General features: G+C 54.9%; 1 protein-coding gene and 1 long non-coding RNA gene across 2 annotated transcripts; one reads left to right on the top strand and one right to left on the bottom strand.

The window, feature by feature from the left end:
- Positions 1–932: 932 nt before the first annotated feature.
- Positions 933–8,811, bottom strand: LOC308655598 (uncharacterized protein; the record flags this gene model as incomplete). Its single annotated transcript, XM_081305650.1, has 4 exons — positions 8,661–8,811; positions 3,062–3,217; positions 2,022–2,706; positions 933–1,171 (listed from the first exon to the last, which is right to left on the bottom strand). The coding sequence occupies exons 1-4, from the start codon at positions 8,805–8,807 to the stop codon at positions 933–935; spliced, it is 1,227 nt and encodes a 408-aa protein (XP_081161776.1). The 5' UTR covers positions 8,808–8,811.
- Positions 8,812–9,658: 847 nt separating this feature from the next.
- LOC308657367 lies at positions 9,659–15,207 on the top strand. Its single transcript, XR_014023911.1, has 3 exons — positions 9,659–11,754; positions 13,259–13,721; positions 14,372–15,207. It is a non-coding gene; the product is annotated as an uncharacterized lncRNA (long non-coding RNA).
- The last annotated feature ends 1,262 nt before the right edge of the window (positions 15,208–16,469 follow it).

Here is a 16,469-nt window from a genome sequence, read left to right as displayed (position 1 = left end):
CCCAAGCAATGGCAACAATTATTGTTACTTAATATTTGAAGTGCACACATGATCATATCATGCCACTCCTTTCTCCCCTAATGCCTTATCATGGGCTCTGAAGAGATCCTTCCAGCAAACAGATCAACTGTGGTGGGTGTGTGTGTGGAGGGGAAGGACCACGGCCCCCCCTCCCGCACCGCACCCCAAGAGGCTTCTGACCCCATGCCTTCCAGGCAGAGCCCCAAAGGAAGGTCCTACCCTTTCCTAGGAAAAGTGTCCCCCCTGGGATCACATGTGGCTGCCAGGCCCCAAGATGTCCTAGGGGACCATGGCTCCAGCATCTGCTCTGAATCCCAGCTGGTCCCTGACTATAGGATCCTTACTCTGCCTGGGGAGCCCAGGTCACTGGAGTGGTGGGGACCCTGTGGGAGAGACCATGTGGGGAGCCACAGAGATGGGAGAGGAGACAGCCCCCGTCCCCCAGGTGAACCAGGTGAGCCCCGCCTCCTTGGGATCCCCACAGAGGCACCCAGTCTGTGCCTGGGACACAGGTCCACTCTCCTGTCCTTCGCATCCCCAGCCACCTGCCCCTCCAGCCACCACACACCAGCAGGAGGTCCCAGAGCTGCCCCCGCCACCCTCAGATTCAAAGGTTTCCCCTCCACTTTCTGGGGGTGCCGTGTAGCACCAGGTCCCCGGCAGCGAGCCAGGCCGGGCCACGGGGGCCGGGGACTAGCTACTTGCTGCCCCCGCCCACGGTGCAGGGAGAGCGGCCACGGCAGGCGCGGGGGAGGGCGAGGCCCGGTGGCGAGGCCACCTCCTGCCCTGGGCCGAGGCCGAGCCCAGCGGCTTGTCTCCATTCCTCTTCTTGATTGGCACTTTAATGAGGGCAGAAGGGGCTGACCCCCTGCCAGGGGGCCAGTTCATGCCCCGTTTATCTCACAGCCGAGTCAGACTAAAACAACACCGAGGCCGCGCAGCCAGGAGCCGGCCGGCGCCCCCGCCCGCGTGATGGATCGAGTGGCCGCGGCGAATTGGCAGCTGAAGTGTGTGGGGGCCCGCCGCCCTGTCAGCCGGCAACCCGGGAGCGCAGGCCGCCGGCCAAACTGCTCTCCCCGGCGCTGCGAGGGGCCGCCTCCCTCGCCCTGCCCCAGCCCAATGCCAAGGCTAGGGGAGCCACTCGGGGGTCCTCAGGGGTAGAGCACAGGGGTTGGCGAGCGGTGGGCTTCAGCAGAACCGGGACTGGAAACCTCTTCCCTGGGCCTCCTCGCTTTAGGGTCCAAGATGGGCCCCATTCTCAACCAGCACCCCCTCTCACTGGGCTGCAGATGGGCTTTGAGTCCAGCCACTTGTGGAGGATCCTTTTACTTGCTGTGCAACTTTGAGTGAGTCTGTCAACCTCTCTGAACCTTTGAGTCCTCATCTTACTTATCACTGGATTCTTGTGAGAATGAAATCAGACCCGCTGGCAAAGCCACCTCCGTCAGAAAGCGGCCCTACAGTGAGGCCTCACTCAGTTCAGCGCCTTAGCTCCGAGGGTCTCAGGGCACCTACACCTGTGTCTGCTGGCAGCAGCACCCCTCCCACAAACACACACTGCCATGGGGAATGTCACCAGACGCCGTGCCCATGGTGCCACGGCCTGAAGCTTGGAGGTGAACCCCATTTACCCATGGAACAACTGAGGTTCAGAGAGGCGAATCTGCCCAGTCCTACCGAGAGCGGAGACAGGCTGGAGGTTCCAGCCCAGGGACATCTGGTTCCACAACCCGCGCAGCGTTCCCAAGGCCCTGAGTTATGGGCTGGAATTTCCCTGAAAGGCTGGTGGGAAGCCAGTGACCGCCCTGAGGTCTGGAGACAGCGCCTGCTCTCTAGAGTGCCCTGGACAGACCCTGAGGGGCTGCAGGTGGCATCATTCTCAGAGTCCCCCGTGCCCCAGAGTGAACTTGAACTCTGAGCCACTCTCCAGCCTTGCAGGAAGCAGAGGATGCAGAGGGGATGGCAGCCCCCTCTGGCTTGGAGGGCTGCAGTGGTCTGGCCTAGCTGCCGGGTCCTGGGATCTGGGACAGGACAGGGCTGCAGGCCCAGCAGCTGGCTCCCGGGGCTGAGGCGGAGAGCACGCCGGAGCTGGACAAAGGTCTCTGGATTCCAGAGAGCCTGGGAGGGGTGGAGAGTTCTTCCCCGGCCTCCTTGGGCCTTGTCTGGACAGCCCAGGCCTCCCGGGAAGGGAGGGGACCAGCCTCCACTTGCAGGAGACTTCACCTCCCCGTGAACTCCTGAAGGGCAGGAGGCCAAGCCCCAGCTGAGGTCAGAGAAAGTAGCAGGGCCACAGTGGGGCTCCACAGGGTCTTCCCAGCCCTCCACAGGCCTCCCAAAGTGGATGTCTGCCTCAGCGCCCCTGAAGCCCCACCGGACAACATATGACCTGCCCAGGTGGCAGGGGGCAGAGCAGGCTGCTGAAATGGTTGAACCCCAAATTCTGATGCACCAGCCTAGGACAAACCCAGGCTTTTGGCCCCAGGGTGCCAGTGCCTGGTCCTGCACCCTCTCTGAATGGCCTTCAAACTGGCTCCTCCCACCAGAGGACTTTGCACGCGCTGTTTCCTTTGTCTCAAAAGGTCTTTTGCTCCAGATGCTGAGGGGCACACCTGTAATCCCCAAGACTTGGGAGGCTGAGGCAGGAGGGTTGCTAGTTGAGGTCAGCTTGGGCAACTTAGTGAGACCCTGTTTCAAAATTAAAAACAAAAACAAAAAAAAAACAGGCTGGAGATGTGGCCCCGTGGGAGAACACTGGGCTCTACCCCCAGTGCCAAAAATTTTTTTAAAAGTCTTTCCCTTTTGCCTGGTTAACTCCAAGTCAGCCTGCAGCGCTTTCTTCAAAGGCCGCTTCCTCAGGGAAGACCTCCCTGCTGATACCACTCCGGGACACCTGGTGGTAAGAATGGGTCACATCCCTGTGTCATGGCCCGTCCAGCTCCAGCAGCCCTTCCCTTGTCGTTCACACACGTGAAGAATCACATTCTCAGTTGATTTGTGTTCACAGTGATGGTCCCCGAGGGCAGCAGCCATATCTGCTCACCTGGGTGTTCCCAGCCCCAGCAGACGGCCTGGTCCACGACAGGTGCTTGACAGGTCCTGTGGGCGGGACACCACTGGCCAACTCTATTGGGGCATGCCCAGAGAGAACATGTACCCGGAAAGCTGTTGTCGGATCTCTGACAAGTGAATGAATTTGCTACAAAAGAAAATTAAAAGAAAAAAAGCAAAATTAATGACAACCCTCACCACTAAATCAAGAGAACAGACCCAAAATCAAGTTTGGGGCAAAAGTCTGTGTGAGTGAGGAGATTCTGAGTCCTCTCATTTCAAAAGATTTGTTCCATGTGTCTCAGTAGGCCAAGTCCCCCGGGAATTGTGACGTCAAGGAAAACAGACTGAGCCCAGGACCAAATCAACCACATTATCCAACTGGTGATCTCCAGACTCTCATTTCTGACCACTGTGTACGAGGATGGCGCTGGGTGTGTGGGACTCTTGTGCCACTTGGGTTCTCTGGGGGAGAGACAGACATCAAAAGCCACGGACTTTTCAATATCCTAAGTTTCGTGAATAAAATAGGAGGCAAAAGAAAATGGCCGTCACATGTAAAGAGCTTATTAAAAGAAGTAAGAAGAGCATCCAGAGTCCAACATGTGAACAGAGGACATGAAGGATTATTTTCACGTGAAGAAATTTGGGCTGGGCAGTCAGTATTTGCTAAAAGTCTATCTGTGTCAGACACGGAATTAAGATTTTCTTTTCTTGGTACCGGGGATTGAACTCAGGGGTACTCAACCACTGAGCCATATCCCCAGCCCTGTTTTGAATTTTATTTAGAGACAGGATCTCACTGAGTTGCTTAGGGTCTCGCTAAGTTACTGAGGCTAGCTTTGAACTTGCAATCCTCCTGCCTCAGCCTCCATAGCCCTGGGATTACAGGCATGCACCACTATGCCCAGCCGGCATTAAGAATTTTTTCTCTCTCTCTCTCTCTTTTTTTAATGGTGCTGGGGATTGAACCCAGGGCTTGTGCATGTGAGGCAAGCACTCTACCAACTGAACTATATCCCCAGCCCTTATATCTCTTTTAATTATCACGGAACTATAGTAAAAAATCCACCCAACAAATGTAAAGTTTGGTGACTAACACATGTTCCTAATTTTTCCTATATTGTCTATGAAAGCCTACAATTCTCGTCTTAGGCAAGTGTCTTTAACCGTGCAGGATTCTACAGATCTCATCCCTTCTTTAAGGTGTGAAACAGTTACATACATGTTCACGGCTCTGAGAGCCGGGTCTGGGATAAGACTCATTTGTGAGGCGGGTTCTGCAAATAGTGTGATTACTGTTGTATATTCAAAGTGCTCCACAAATGCACACTTTAGGGTAGTTCTAAGTGATCCTGGAAATAGGAAAATAGGTTCTAAACTCTTGGGGCGAAGACCATGTTTTGCTTTTGGCACTCTGAAGTACTGCATGTGCCTAAAGATCTTATAAACATTCAAATAAAAATTAAATGGTTGGCAGAATTGGAAAAGAATTTATCCCAACGGCCCCATGGAGATGGCTTTATCCCAGTTCCTGCCTACCTGTCAGGGGCCACAGTCACCGGCCAAGCTCAGGCTCTGACCCACCATACTGGGAAATGTTCATCCTCGCCACTAATCAAAGGAGGCCAGATTAAGGCCGCATCCAGAGACTGTTTTATATTTACTAAGTTATTAAAAAAAAATTCCTTTGAGGCCACAACCAGCTTTGGCAAGCACACAGAGACTCATACTGTCACCCCGCTGCTGAGTGTACCACAAGTCATGGCGCTTTTGCAAAGAAATGGGTTGGGGCTGGGGTGTGGCTTGGTGGTAGAGCCTTGGTGGCTGGCCTTCGGGAATCCTTGGGCTCATTCCCCGCACCACAAAAAAATTATAACTTAAAAAAAAGGGGGCTGGGGTGCAGCTCAGAGATATAGCACTTGCCTAGCAAGTGCAAAGCCTTGGGTTCAACCCCCAGCTCTGCACAAAATAAATAAATAAATAAATAAATAAATAAATAAATAAATAAATGAAATGGGGAAGGAAGAAACGTGACCACACCCAGGTCACCCAGCTATTTCTGTTCTAATTCTGTGGGAATTTATGCCAAGGAAAAGGCATCAAACAGATACAAAAAGCCAGGGCCATTAAAATATTCCTGGTGGCTTTATTGTCAATGAAAAACAAAATAAGACTATAGCCTAAACACTTGCTAAGGAAAGAACTTTCCAAAAATATGGTAAAAACGTACAAAGAAGTAGTGTAAAGCCACCAAAATGACCTTAAAAGCGAGGGTAACTTTGAAGATAACGTTGACTTAATAGTGTTAAGTAGGGCTGGGGCTGGGGCAGAGCGCTTGCCTCGCACGTGTGAGGCACTGGGTTGATCCTCAGCACCACATAAAAATAAATAAAATAAAGGTATGTGTCCTTCTACCACTAAAAATATTTTTTAAATAGTGCTAAGGAAATATCATAAATTGTAAAATTAAGTTTAGAAATGGCAGCTAGGTACAGATCTGTCTGCTCTGAGCTGAGTGGTCACCTCAGGATCCCGCCCAGATGCAGACAGGACAGTGGCACTTGCTCTGGGAGTTGGTGAATACCTGATTTTTTCCCCCATCTTTTCTTTCTCGTCACGACACCATCTTTTTAATAAAACTGAATAAATATTTTTAAACAATGAGTCCATGGGTGGACCATCTGTTCTGGGAAGCCCCTGGCCCAGGAACTGTGGGAAAGGCAGGAAGCAGAAAGGTCACGGTCCCAGGGGGAAATCCCACAGTTGACAGGCCCAGCTTCAGAGAACCTGCTTTCCTGAGGACCACAGTGACCCGTTTTTGAAGTAGTAAGCTCTTGCTGAAATGTCACGGGGCAGTCGGTCTCCCCCACATCCCTTCCTTTGTTCTGAACAAAGCATTTCCGTGGTGCAGAGATGTCCACCAGACTTCAGTGCACTTCAACCTTATTTTAATCTTAAAAAATAACTAATATGTACACACGTTTACTGTCAGGAAGCAGAGAGCTGGGTGCACATGAGGAAGTAAAAGAACGCCGAGGGTCTGTGGGATCCCAGGAAGATTCCCTACAATCAGGGACGTCGCTGAAGGAGAGCCAGTGCTTACCCCTTCCACTCTGGGGATGACCCCAGTGTCCACAGGCCAGAAGGCTTCTGACCCCGCAGGACCTGGCAGAGGGAGTGACAGGTCTGTGTAGCCCGGTCCCACTCAGGAAATGCAACTCAAGGGGCCAAGTTGTTGACATTATTTGACCTGAATCTCCATACTTTTGTTCAGTGGGAAAGATGGTTCTGGGTCCCATGGAGGAGCAGACAGCGTCACGGAGGCCAGTCACAGAAATCAGGAGTGTCAGAGGTGAGAGGGCAGGGGGGAGGCCTCAGGCTGTCTGTACTGCATGCCTCCCTGGGGACAGAAGAAACCCCCAGGCATCAGCGGGGACAGGGCTTCAGATTTTCATTTCCCCGTGGGCCGCTGGCCCCACGTGAATGTCTGTGGCAGCAGAAGGAGCCAAATGCTCCTCTGTCTTTCCCAGCTGCAGGCCCCTTCTTCCTCCTCCACCTTCTGCTGCCCTTCCCCAGTCTTGGGGCAAGGTCAGGGTTGAGTTCCCATTTCAAAGGCCCAAACAGAGGCTGCAGGGCTTAAAGCCAGGCACCCAGTTAACATGGAGGGCAAGGTACAGGGGACGCTGACTGCCCCCCGCCTCCCCCCGCCCCCCCGCAGGGCTCATCGTTTCTTCGCCTTCCCTGTGGTTGGCAGGGTGAGAGGGTGCCCCTGTCAGGGTGGTGCCAAGCAGACAACAGGAGGGTCAGTGCCAAGAGGGTCAAGAGCAAGTCTGAGCTCATGACCCTGGCCTGGTCCCTGCCCACTTCCTGGCTTCTGCTGCCGCCCCTCCGTCTTGTGCCTGTGGCCACGCCCAGCTCTCTACCTTGTCCAGCACCACTCCGCTGTTTGTCATTAGGGCCTCAGCTCAAAGGTCACCTCTTCCAAGAGGCCTTTGCTGACCACAGCAGACAGAGCCCTGCTCTGATGACCCTGTTGCATCTCTGCCACTGGTATGTGCCCTGCAGCTGGCCGTGTGCATGTCCGTCCTGGACCCCTGCCTCTGTCTCCCTTCCCTCCAGGGTCCCCTCGTGTCTCCAGAGCCAGGTGCCCCTCTCACTCTGGCTATGGTGAATGGACTCCAGGCCACTCTGGTGCTCCAGTGTGTCCTGCTGTTCCCACCTTGGTCACACCTTTGCTCCTGTCTGGGTCACCTGGTATTTGGTTGTGCATCTTCTTGACACCACTGTGGGTTCAGGTTAGGCACCTCCAGTGGACAAGATGGCAGGAGGGGAGCTGGCGGCTGGGCCCAGGGACTCCTCCATTCTTCTGCAGACCCTTTTTCCTTCCTGGGAGGCCGCCCCTCCCCTGTGGTCACCTATCCCAGGCGCCCTCCTCTAGCACACACTCTATGACTAATGACTAGATGCCCCAAGAGGCCATTTCCCTCCAGGCTCAATGAGTGGAGACAAACCTATGGTGACAAGAGATGGGGGCTGTAGCTGAGGCTTGAGGACCTTGGGATCCACTTTGCTACAGACACCTCTTCCCTTGCTCTCAGAAGATGACCCTTGGGGGTGGCTCAGGAAATGAGCAAGGAGAAGCAGGGCTGGCTGGCGGCCATGCTTGGGGGCACCTCAAGCCTCCAGGGCCGGCTCCAGACAGGACGGGGACCCCTGCGGCTGACAAGGGTGGAAGCCAGGGCTCACCAGGACATGTGATCCACCCAGGTGAGGCACTGGGCGGGGGAGGGAGGTGGGGTGGTGGCCTCCTGCCCATTGGGTCCCCGTGCTGGTCAAGGTCCTATGATTCCAGCTGAGGTGGCCGCAGCTCCTTCCTGGGCCTTCCTCTCAGAGACTGTCCCCAGCCCCTCATCCCAGACTCTCACCTGGGCTGGCAGTGGGGGGGAGGGGGCTAGGAAAGAGGCAGGTGACAATCCCCCTGAGAGGTGACAGCCTGGGGCGGGAGCCACCAGCGCGCCACCTGAGAGTGGGTGAGGAGCAGGTTAGCTGGGTGAAAAGTTCAGCGCCAGGGCAGCTGTCTGTTTCCCCGCTAATTCACCCACTATTTGGCTAACCTTGCTCTGAACCCAGGCCCGAGACCCCTCTCCGCTCCCCCCGCCTCCCCGCTGGGCGCCCCGGCTGCCACCAGCCTCCTGCCGCCCGCGCGGCCAGGCAGGGGACACGCTGGCCTTGAGAGGCCCGGGCCGAGGGCGCCTGGGGGAGAGGCCGGCGGCCCGGCCAGCGGTTATTTATGACCTGAACCTTCTTCCCATCTTGAGTAACCAAAATAAAGCCGGCTGCGGGCTGCGGGCGAGGTCTGGGCCTCCAAAGGCCAGGCGTCCCGCCTGCCCTCCCAAGTACACAGCTGTGCTCAAGGCAGGGACCTTGCCTCGGCCATCTGTCATCACGGCCTCGGGCAGGAGCTGGACACAGGGGCCAGCAGTGGCGGAGGGGTGGCCAGCCGGCTTCCCTGGCCCTTCCGTCTGTCCTTGACTGCTCAGGGGCCGATCCCCACAGACTGTCCTCGTCCTGGTCCCCCTTTTCCTGACCCGTTCTGTGGGATGTAGAGGTGGAGGGAGAGGACTGTCCCTTGGCAGTGTCCACTCACTGCTGGCGGGCAGAGCTCCTGGCACCCGTGATTTCCCAACGTCCAGCAGCAACCCTGTCTCCTGGCCGAGGAGAGTTGCTGGTGACATAGCAACCCGGGTCACCGTGACCCCAAGGCCGCACTCTCAGCCACTGGATGCACTTCCACTCTCACTTTCCATCCTCTGCTGAAGTCCCTTCTTAGCAACTGTAGAGGTCACATGTCCCAGCGACCAGTGGAAACAAAGATCCACAGACATGCATCGTCCTGTCCCCAGCCTCACCCCTGCGAGTTCCAGATGACCTCCTCCACTGCCTCCCAACAGCATGGAAACCAGGGCACGTGTAGACAGGAAGAGTCTGTTTTGACAGTCGTGGGTCTCACGGTGCTTGCTTGTCTCCAGGGACGCAGTGCCCGGAGACCCAGGTTAAGGCCAGAATAATTCTTTTTAATAGCTGCATGACCTGCCTGCTCTGGGTGATCCAGGATTTTTTTTTTTTTTTTTTTTTTTTTTTTGTACCAGGGATTTAACCCAGGGATGCTCTACCACTAAACCACATCCCTGTTCCTTTTTAAAAATTTTGAGACGGGGTCTTGATGAGTTGATTAGGGCCTCACTAAATAACTGAGGCTGGCCTTGAACTTGAGATCCTCCTGTCTCAGCCTCCTGAGTAGCTGGGAGTAGCCACTGCCATTGCCTTGGGCTGAACCAGGACAATTTTCACTTGCTTACTTTTTTTTTTTTTTAGTTGTAGATGACACAATATCTTTATTTATTTATTTTTATGTGGTGCTGACGATCAAACCCAGTGCCTCACATGTGCTAGGCAAGCACTCTACCACTGAGCCACCACCCCAGCCCCACTTGCTTACTTTTGTATTGAGATAGGACTTACTCAGAATCCCAAGTGCACAGCTCCATCAATGCCGCACGGCTGAACGTGTGAGGTCACCATGCACCCATTGTCTCCTGCCCCTAAATTCTCTTCCCCAGTCTCATCAGCTCCAGAGATCATCACTAGGGTTCCTCTGCCTCCACAGACTCATCACATCTGTTTTGAACTCTGCATGGATGGCGTGAGGAAGGAAGGTTTTGTGTCTGCACCCTTTTGCTTGATGTATGTTTGCAGAGCTGCCCATGTCCCTGGTGGCAGGAGGCTGTTCATTTTGTGGCTACATTGTGTTTCATTATTTGAATGTCTGCCATAATCCAGCTGCTACTTGAAGGAAATGAGCATAGTTTCCAGTTTTTTCCCAACACATCACAAGCAATGCGGTAATAGGCATCTTGGAGCACACACCTCTGTGGGCTCACGCTTTTATGTCTGAGGAAGGACTCCATCTTTCCATTTGTTGATGAGAATTCCTTTTGATACTTGTCCAAGGAGATGACGTTCCTTCCATCTGGAGCTCCATCCAGTGACGGGACTTCATTGATGGGACCTCATTCACAGGACCAGATCTTGCTGAGGAGCAGTGGGATGTACCTCATGGACAATGGACAGCCATCAACAGCTCTCAGGAGAGTGGCGTGGGAAGAGGTGTGTTCTGGAAAGGTCTCCCTGGCTGCATGGTGGGGGAGCCATGATGTGGGACACTGTGGAGGCAGAGACCACTGTTGAGAAGACCAGCTGAGGCAGGAGGGGACAGCCCTAGAAGATGGAGGGGAAGAACTGACAGGCCCCAGGGAGTGGTCAGTGGAGGGGACAGCCTGGGGGGTGAGGACAGACAGGGCATAGAAGGGTCAGGAGACCTGCTCCATCTCGCCCAGGCCCCAGCCCAGCAGGGTGGCCCTGACTCAGTAGCCAGCCCCTAAGGTTCTGCCCCACTCTTAGGGGATGGGTCTGTGTGGAGGCCACTTCCCGAGTCCTGCTTTCTCTGTCCACCCAAATGGGCCCCCAGCCCCACAGGGAGGCCTGCGGCCCTTCTGCTGGGTGAGTCCACCATGACACGGTGGCCAGTCCCCGGGGGAGAGGACGGCCTCCTGCCTCACCTGGTCTCGGCTCCACACCTCTCCTCTGGAGGCCCCACTAGCACGTCCCACCCAATGGTTACTTCATGAGGCAGGAAAACCAGGTACCTGTCTAGCACTTACCGAATCCCTCCACTCGGGGGGGACTGGCCCCATGTGGCCTCCTGCTCCTGCTGGGAAGGCCTCCTGCTACCACATGGGGACAAGAGGCCTTTAGCATCAGCAGAGGCCGCCAGCCACCACCTCTTGCAGTTGGGGTGAGTGGGGGAGGCTGTTCCCGTTGCGCCCGGAGGGGCAGACGCAGGGCCGAATGGTGGCAACCCCGAGAGGTCTCCCAGCCCTACCTCAGACAGCCCGTGATGGACTGCCAGAGAGGCCTTCTCAGCTGCCAAGCCCACACTGCCAACTGCCCACCAGGAGCCTGCCGACTGGCAGTCAGGAGGGGCCAGTGATCAGGAGGAGGGCTGCCAATGGCCTGTCACTACCCTGGCCAACTGTCAGTCAAGAGAGGACCAAGCCCCAGGAAGTCAGGATTGCCCGTCAGGCATCAGCCAACTGTCACTCAGAAAGGCCCGTGACAAGCCAGGGCGTCCGTCAGTGGTCATTCTGCTGACAGATACTGTTCTTGCTACCTGGCATCTTTTCACCTTCCCTGACACTGGGCTTTCAGGGCCACCCCTCCCCAGCGCTCAGTCCCTGCGTCTCTGTGGGCTGATTTCCTCTTTGGCAGCCAGGACAGACCACAAGGCTCAGGCTTGGCCAATTAGACCACTGCGTTCCTCTGTCGTTGTGATTGGTTTATGCCTGGACGTGGCTCTCAACCCAGGGTGAGGAGTCTTCTCCTGTGCCCTTAACCGGGAGGGGGGTGTGAGACTAGCAGCCAGCCTGCCATCACAGGAGCAAGGTGCTGAGAAGGAAGCCAGCCCCAAGGATGCCAAAATGAAGGGCAGAGAAACTGGATCTGGGTTCAGGTCCTGGAAATACTGTGTGCTCCTGGGTCTAGCCATACTGAAACCAGTCACCACTGGGCCTTCTAGTTGTGTGAATCAACGAATTCCTCCCTTTGGGCCTAGCAAGAAACATCGTGAGTAGCACCAGCAATCACTCTGGGAGTCCACCAGTGTCTCGGGGGCCCAGATGCTGGTCATGGCTTTAGTGGGAGGCTAGGGATGTTTCCAGAGGAACTTCTGACTTAAAGGGCTAGACAAGCGGCTCCATGTTTGCCTTCCTTGCCCCAGACTGCGGAGCTATTGGCATGATCAAGATGTTGCCCATGGGCTGGGGCTGCGGCTCAGCGGTAGAGCACTCGCCTAGCACGTGCGAGGCGCTGGGTTAGATCCTCAGCACCACATAAAAATAAATAAATAAAATAAAGATATTGTGTCCAACTACAAGTAAAAAAAAAAAAAAAGATGTTGCCCAAGCCTCAGCATCAAGCAAAGCTGAGAAGTGGGGGATTTGCCCCAGTGGGGTGGTATCTGGAGCGAAGACTCCCCTGGGGTCCAGTGGCAATGGCAGCAGCAGCAGTGGTTTGGAGCTCCCTATATCCTTTCCAGAAACTTCAGGGAGAGTCAGTGTCTTTGGGGATTGGGACAAAGAAACCCACCAGCCCCTTATACCCTCAGGGTGAAGCAGCTGCATCTTCTGGGGACAAGGAACAGCCAACTCAAGGCTGCTTTCTGCAATCCTGCCTCCTCACACTTGTTAAGTGTCCTTCCATGCACCTGGCAGAGCACTGGACACATTTCAGGTGCTCCAGGAATTATTGGAGGTAGGGGGACAATCTGCCCAAGAAAAGGAGGGGGAGAAAGTGTGCCTGCCCGAGGAAGGCTGGAACGCTGTTAGTCAGATTTCTGTTGCTCTGATAAAATACCTGAGAAAATTATAAAAAAGAGAGGTTGATTTTTGGCTCAGTTTCAGGCAATTGGTTTTGGGCCTGGCAGAACATCACGGTGGGCGGTGGGCAGCTCGCCTCCTGTGGCTGGGAAGCAGACAGAAAGAGGAAGGGGCTGGTGTCTCCCCTTCAAGGACATGCCCCCAATGACCTAACTGCCTCTCACTGGCCCCACCTCCTGCAAGTTCCACCACCTCCCAGTAGCACCAAGGACTGAGATCAAGCTATTAGCACAAAGCCATTTAAGATCCAAATCATAGTAGGTACCAAAGAAATCACTGACCTCTTCCTCCCAGCTCAGAAGTGACTGGGCTCAGAGGTGTTGGAATCTGACAGCAGTGTTGACATGGCTATGCCAGGAAGAGACCAGTTGGGGCCGGATAAAGATCTCGATGAATCATTCAAGAAGCCACAAAACTCGGGGATTGAAAGTCAGGAGTGTGCAGCTCCACTCTTGGGTTCAAATCCGGCTCCACCAGCACCCCTATAAAATAATCCTGGGGAGATCCTTTCAGCTGCTTCCAGCTCAGCCTCCTAAAGAGGGTTAGATTTTCACTACTAATACATATACCTTACTCACACACAGGGATTGAGTACTGTGATTATAAAATAAGTATGATTTATTAATGTCTTACTAGGTGTTTACTGGCACCGAGCCCACCCGTGTTAGTTCACTATGTGACTTACTCCCTAGGTTTTCAAAGCCACTCTGGGGGACAGAGCTATTGGTCCCATCCCACAGAGGAGGAAGTTGAGGCTGAGGAAGGTCAAGATCCGGTTAAAATCAAGCTCAAGTTCCCAGAGAGCCTGGCTCCAAACCCCAGCCTCTTCGCTTCTCTGCGCGCCCCGTGGCAGCCAGCTGGAGGCCCACTCGGATTCCCTCGGTGGACAGCAAGCAAGGCCGGCCAGCCAGGGAGCCAGCCCAGCCCCAGCACAACTGCCCCGGGGAGCCAGGGTGGTGTTGGGGGATACTTAGCTGCACAGCGCACTCCGCATGCCAGGGCTGTAGGAGCCCACACGCCCAGAGCCAGGCCTCAGGCTGGGGCTCTGCCCAAGCCATGTGTGACCTCCCCAAGCAGGATCCAGTTACATCACAGCAGCAGCCCAAGGAACAGACCTGGCTGTGTCTCTCGCCACGTGCTTATTTCCTTTGCCTGGTGAGTGTTGAAAAATGAAAGGAATGATAAGGGTTTGGGGGTGTGGTGGGGGGCTGGCTGGAAAATCCTGCAGAACTTGGGTAACTCAGCCAGAGGGAGGCACGGAGGAGTTCTCAGAGAGAGAAAAAAATCTCACAAGGTTACAGGCACAGCCTGGGAGCGGGGGCTTCTGGATTCCTGCTCCTCGTTGGGGGATGAAGGTCCAGCCTTGGGACAGAAGGTTCACATCCTGGGGTTCTGCTGCTGGCCTCCCAGAGCCGGGCCACCAAAGCCCTCTGGGCCTCAGCTACTCTTGCAAGGAAGAGTTGGGGAAATGCATGCAGACCAGAGGCCCCTGAGGGGCAGATTTGCTCCTCGGGGACATTTGGAAATGTCCAGGAACACATTTTTTGGTAGTCAGAGCTGAGAAGGGCAACGAGTGAGTAAAGACCAGGGAAGCCAGACACCCTCAGTGCCCACGACAGCCCCCGCCACAGAGAATGCTCCTGTCCCCAGTGTCAACAGCCTGTGGTTTAGAGAAGGCCGGTGTGGAGCCTGGAAGGTGTAGCAGCGCAGGCCCATCGGGAAGCTTAAGGGAAGGCGGCAGGAGGAAGGTGCGTCCTGGAAGCCTCCACGTGGGTTGCCTCTGAGGAAACGTCTGTGTCCATCAGACAACAGATGTTTACCCAGCGTCCAGCGGAGCCAGCACTCTGCCAGGAGCTGGGCGGAATTGGACAACTTCTCACCTCACGCAGTGTCTGGTCCAGAGGGGCAGAAAGACCCAGACGGAGTCAGCAAGCAAGTCAGTGACATGGCCCCGGTCACCATCAAGGATGGTAAATGGATGAACAACTGCCGTCTGTCCAGACACTGCGAGACTGTTCAGCCACCGAGGGAGGATGTTCTGATGCAACTATGACCCGGATGAACCTGGAAGGCCTTATGCTCAGGGGAAGAAGCCCAACCCTGCAGACCACATGCCACTGATGGCATTGCTGACAAAGAACAGGAAAATGGGTAGAGACAGAAAGTAGCTGGTTGCCAGGGACCGAGAGAGCTGGGGGAAACGGAGGCGGACTGGTAACGGCTACAGAATTTCTTTTTAAGGTAATGAAAATGCTCTTGGATTGGTTGGGATGTTGGTTGCACAACTCTGAATAATGTCTTACACACCATTGGACCACACTGTCTGTCTTTTTTGAGTACTGGGGATTGAACTTAGAGGCCCTTTACTACTGAGCCCCAGCCGCAGCCCCTTTACTTTGCTTTTATCTGTTTGGTACCAGGGACTATACCCAGGGGCACTTAACCACTGAGCCACAGCCACAGCCCTTTTAATTTTTTATTTTGAGACAGGGTTTCACTGAGTTACTTAATGCCTCACTAAGTTGCTGAGGCTGGCCTCAAACTTTCCATCCTTTTGCTTCAGCCTCCTGAGCCATTGGGATTACAAGTGTGCTCCACTGCAACCAGCTTTTTTTTTGTTTTGAGACAGGGTCTTGCTAAGTTACCTAGGCTGGCCTCAAACATGTGCCTCTCCTGCCTCAGTCTCCTAAATAGGTGGGATTTGGAGCTTCAATGGCTGACTTGTGCAGTGTGTGAATTGCAGCTCCATAAAGCCATCGTGGACACAACAGTAACAATGATGATGGTTGATGAATGAAATAAACAACAGCCTGAGACAGATCAACCCAGTGCCACTGTGGCCAGATGGGAGGCTGCCAGGAGCTGATATCTGAGAAGGAGACAGAGACCAAGGTCCAAGAGAGGGGACAGAACAGAATGTGCGAAGAGCCTCTGGGGCCAGAGCCCAGGGTGTGCCCAGTGGGAAGGCAGCCCGCATTACTGTGGCTGGGGGCTGACCGTGCAGAAAGGATCGGAGACCTGGCCTCTGTGCTCGGGACCCTGCACATTCTGTTCTGTCATATGCCCCCAGGGGCTCGGCACCTGGGCAGGTGGCCTGGCCTCCATGTAAAGGACAATTTACTTTCAAAGTGCTTTTTGTTATCCTCAGTAGTGTCCGCAACATCCCTGGTGGGGGTCAGGGGGCGGGGTCCCAACAGCCTCCACCCCCAGGTTGCACTGGCTGGCCTCTGAGTCAAGCCAACCCACCCTGGGCCAGCGTTGCCGCCAGTAGGTTTTCTTCCTTGTGGACCCTCCTCCCAATGCCTGATGTCGGCCCTAAGGGACACATCTTCCTAGCTAGGTGACATTGCCACTTTGAGCAGTACCTTCCAGGGGACTTCTTTGTTTCTTCTTTCTAAGCCACTGGGGGATCTGAGCACCAGGGGCTGCACAGAGTCAAGGATGGTGGGAGATGCCAGAGAAATGTCCTACAGATATACTGCATTGCCTGCTCTGCCCTGGGGGACAGCCTGCTCTGCCCTGGAGACCCTCAAGCATGCAACTGGGTCACTTCTGAGGACCCGAGTCTTCTTTGTCGGGTTGGCATGCCCTGTCCTGTCCCTTGGGGGTTTGCTCTGCCCTCCCTAGGGACCTCCCTTCACCCTTGTGCCCACCACCCTGCAGGGGTCTTCTGAGTCACAGCTTTATCCCACCACGACCACAGGGAGCCAGGCACGCAGTGACTTGCTGCCATCACACACCAGGTCAAGACGTTGACCAGGTGTCCTGAGGAGTCCTCGGGTCCTGTCTATCAGCTATGGGGCCACCAGCATCGTGTTGCCCCCTTGAGTTCACAGAGCCTTCTTAGGTATGATTAGCACTGGAGAGTGACCCTGGGCCTAAGAGGCAGGGGTCTGAACAGAG

The sequence above is a fragment of the Spermophilus citellus genome (genome assembly GCF_964194105.1).
Source record: "Spermophilus citellus genome assembly, chromosome: 9".
Classification (NCBI taxonomy): domain Eukaryota; kingdom Metazoa; phylum Chordata; class Mammalia; order Rodentia; family Sciuridae; genus Spermophilus; species Spermophilus citellus.
The sequence above is the reverse complement of the archived record's forward strand: the minus strand, read 5'-3'. Positions and strand labels throughout refer to the sequence as shown.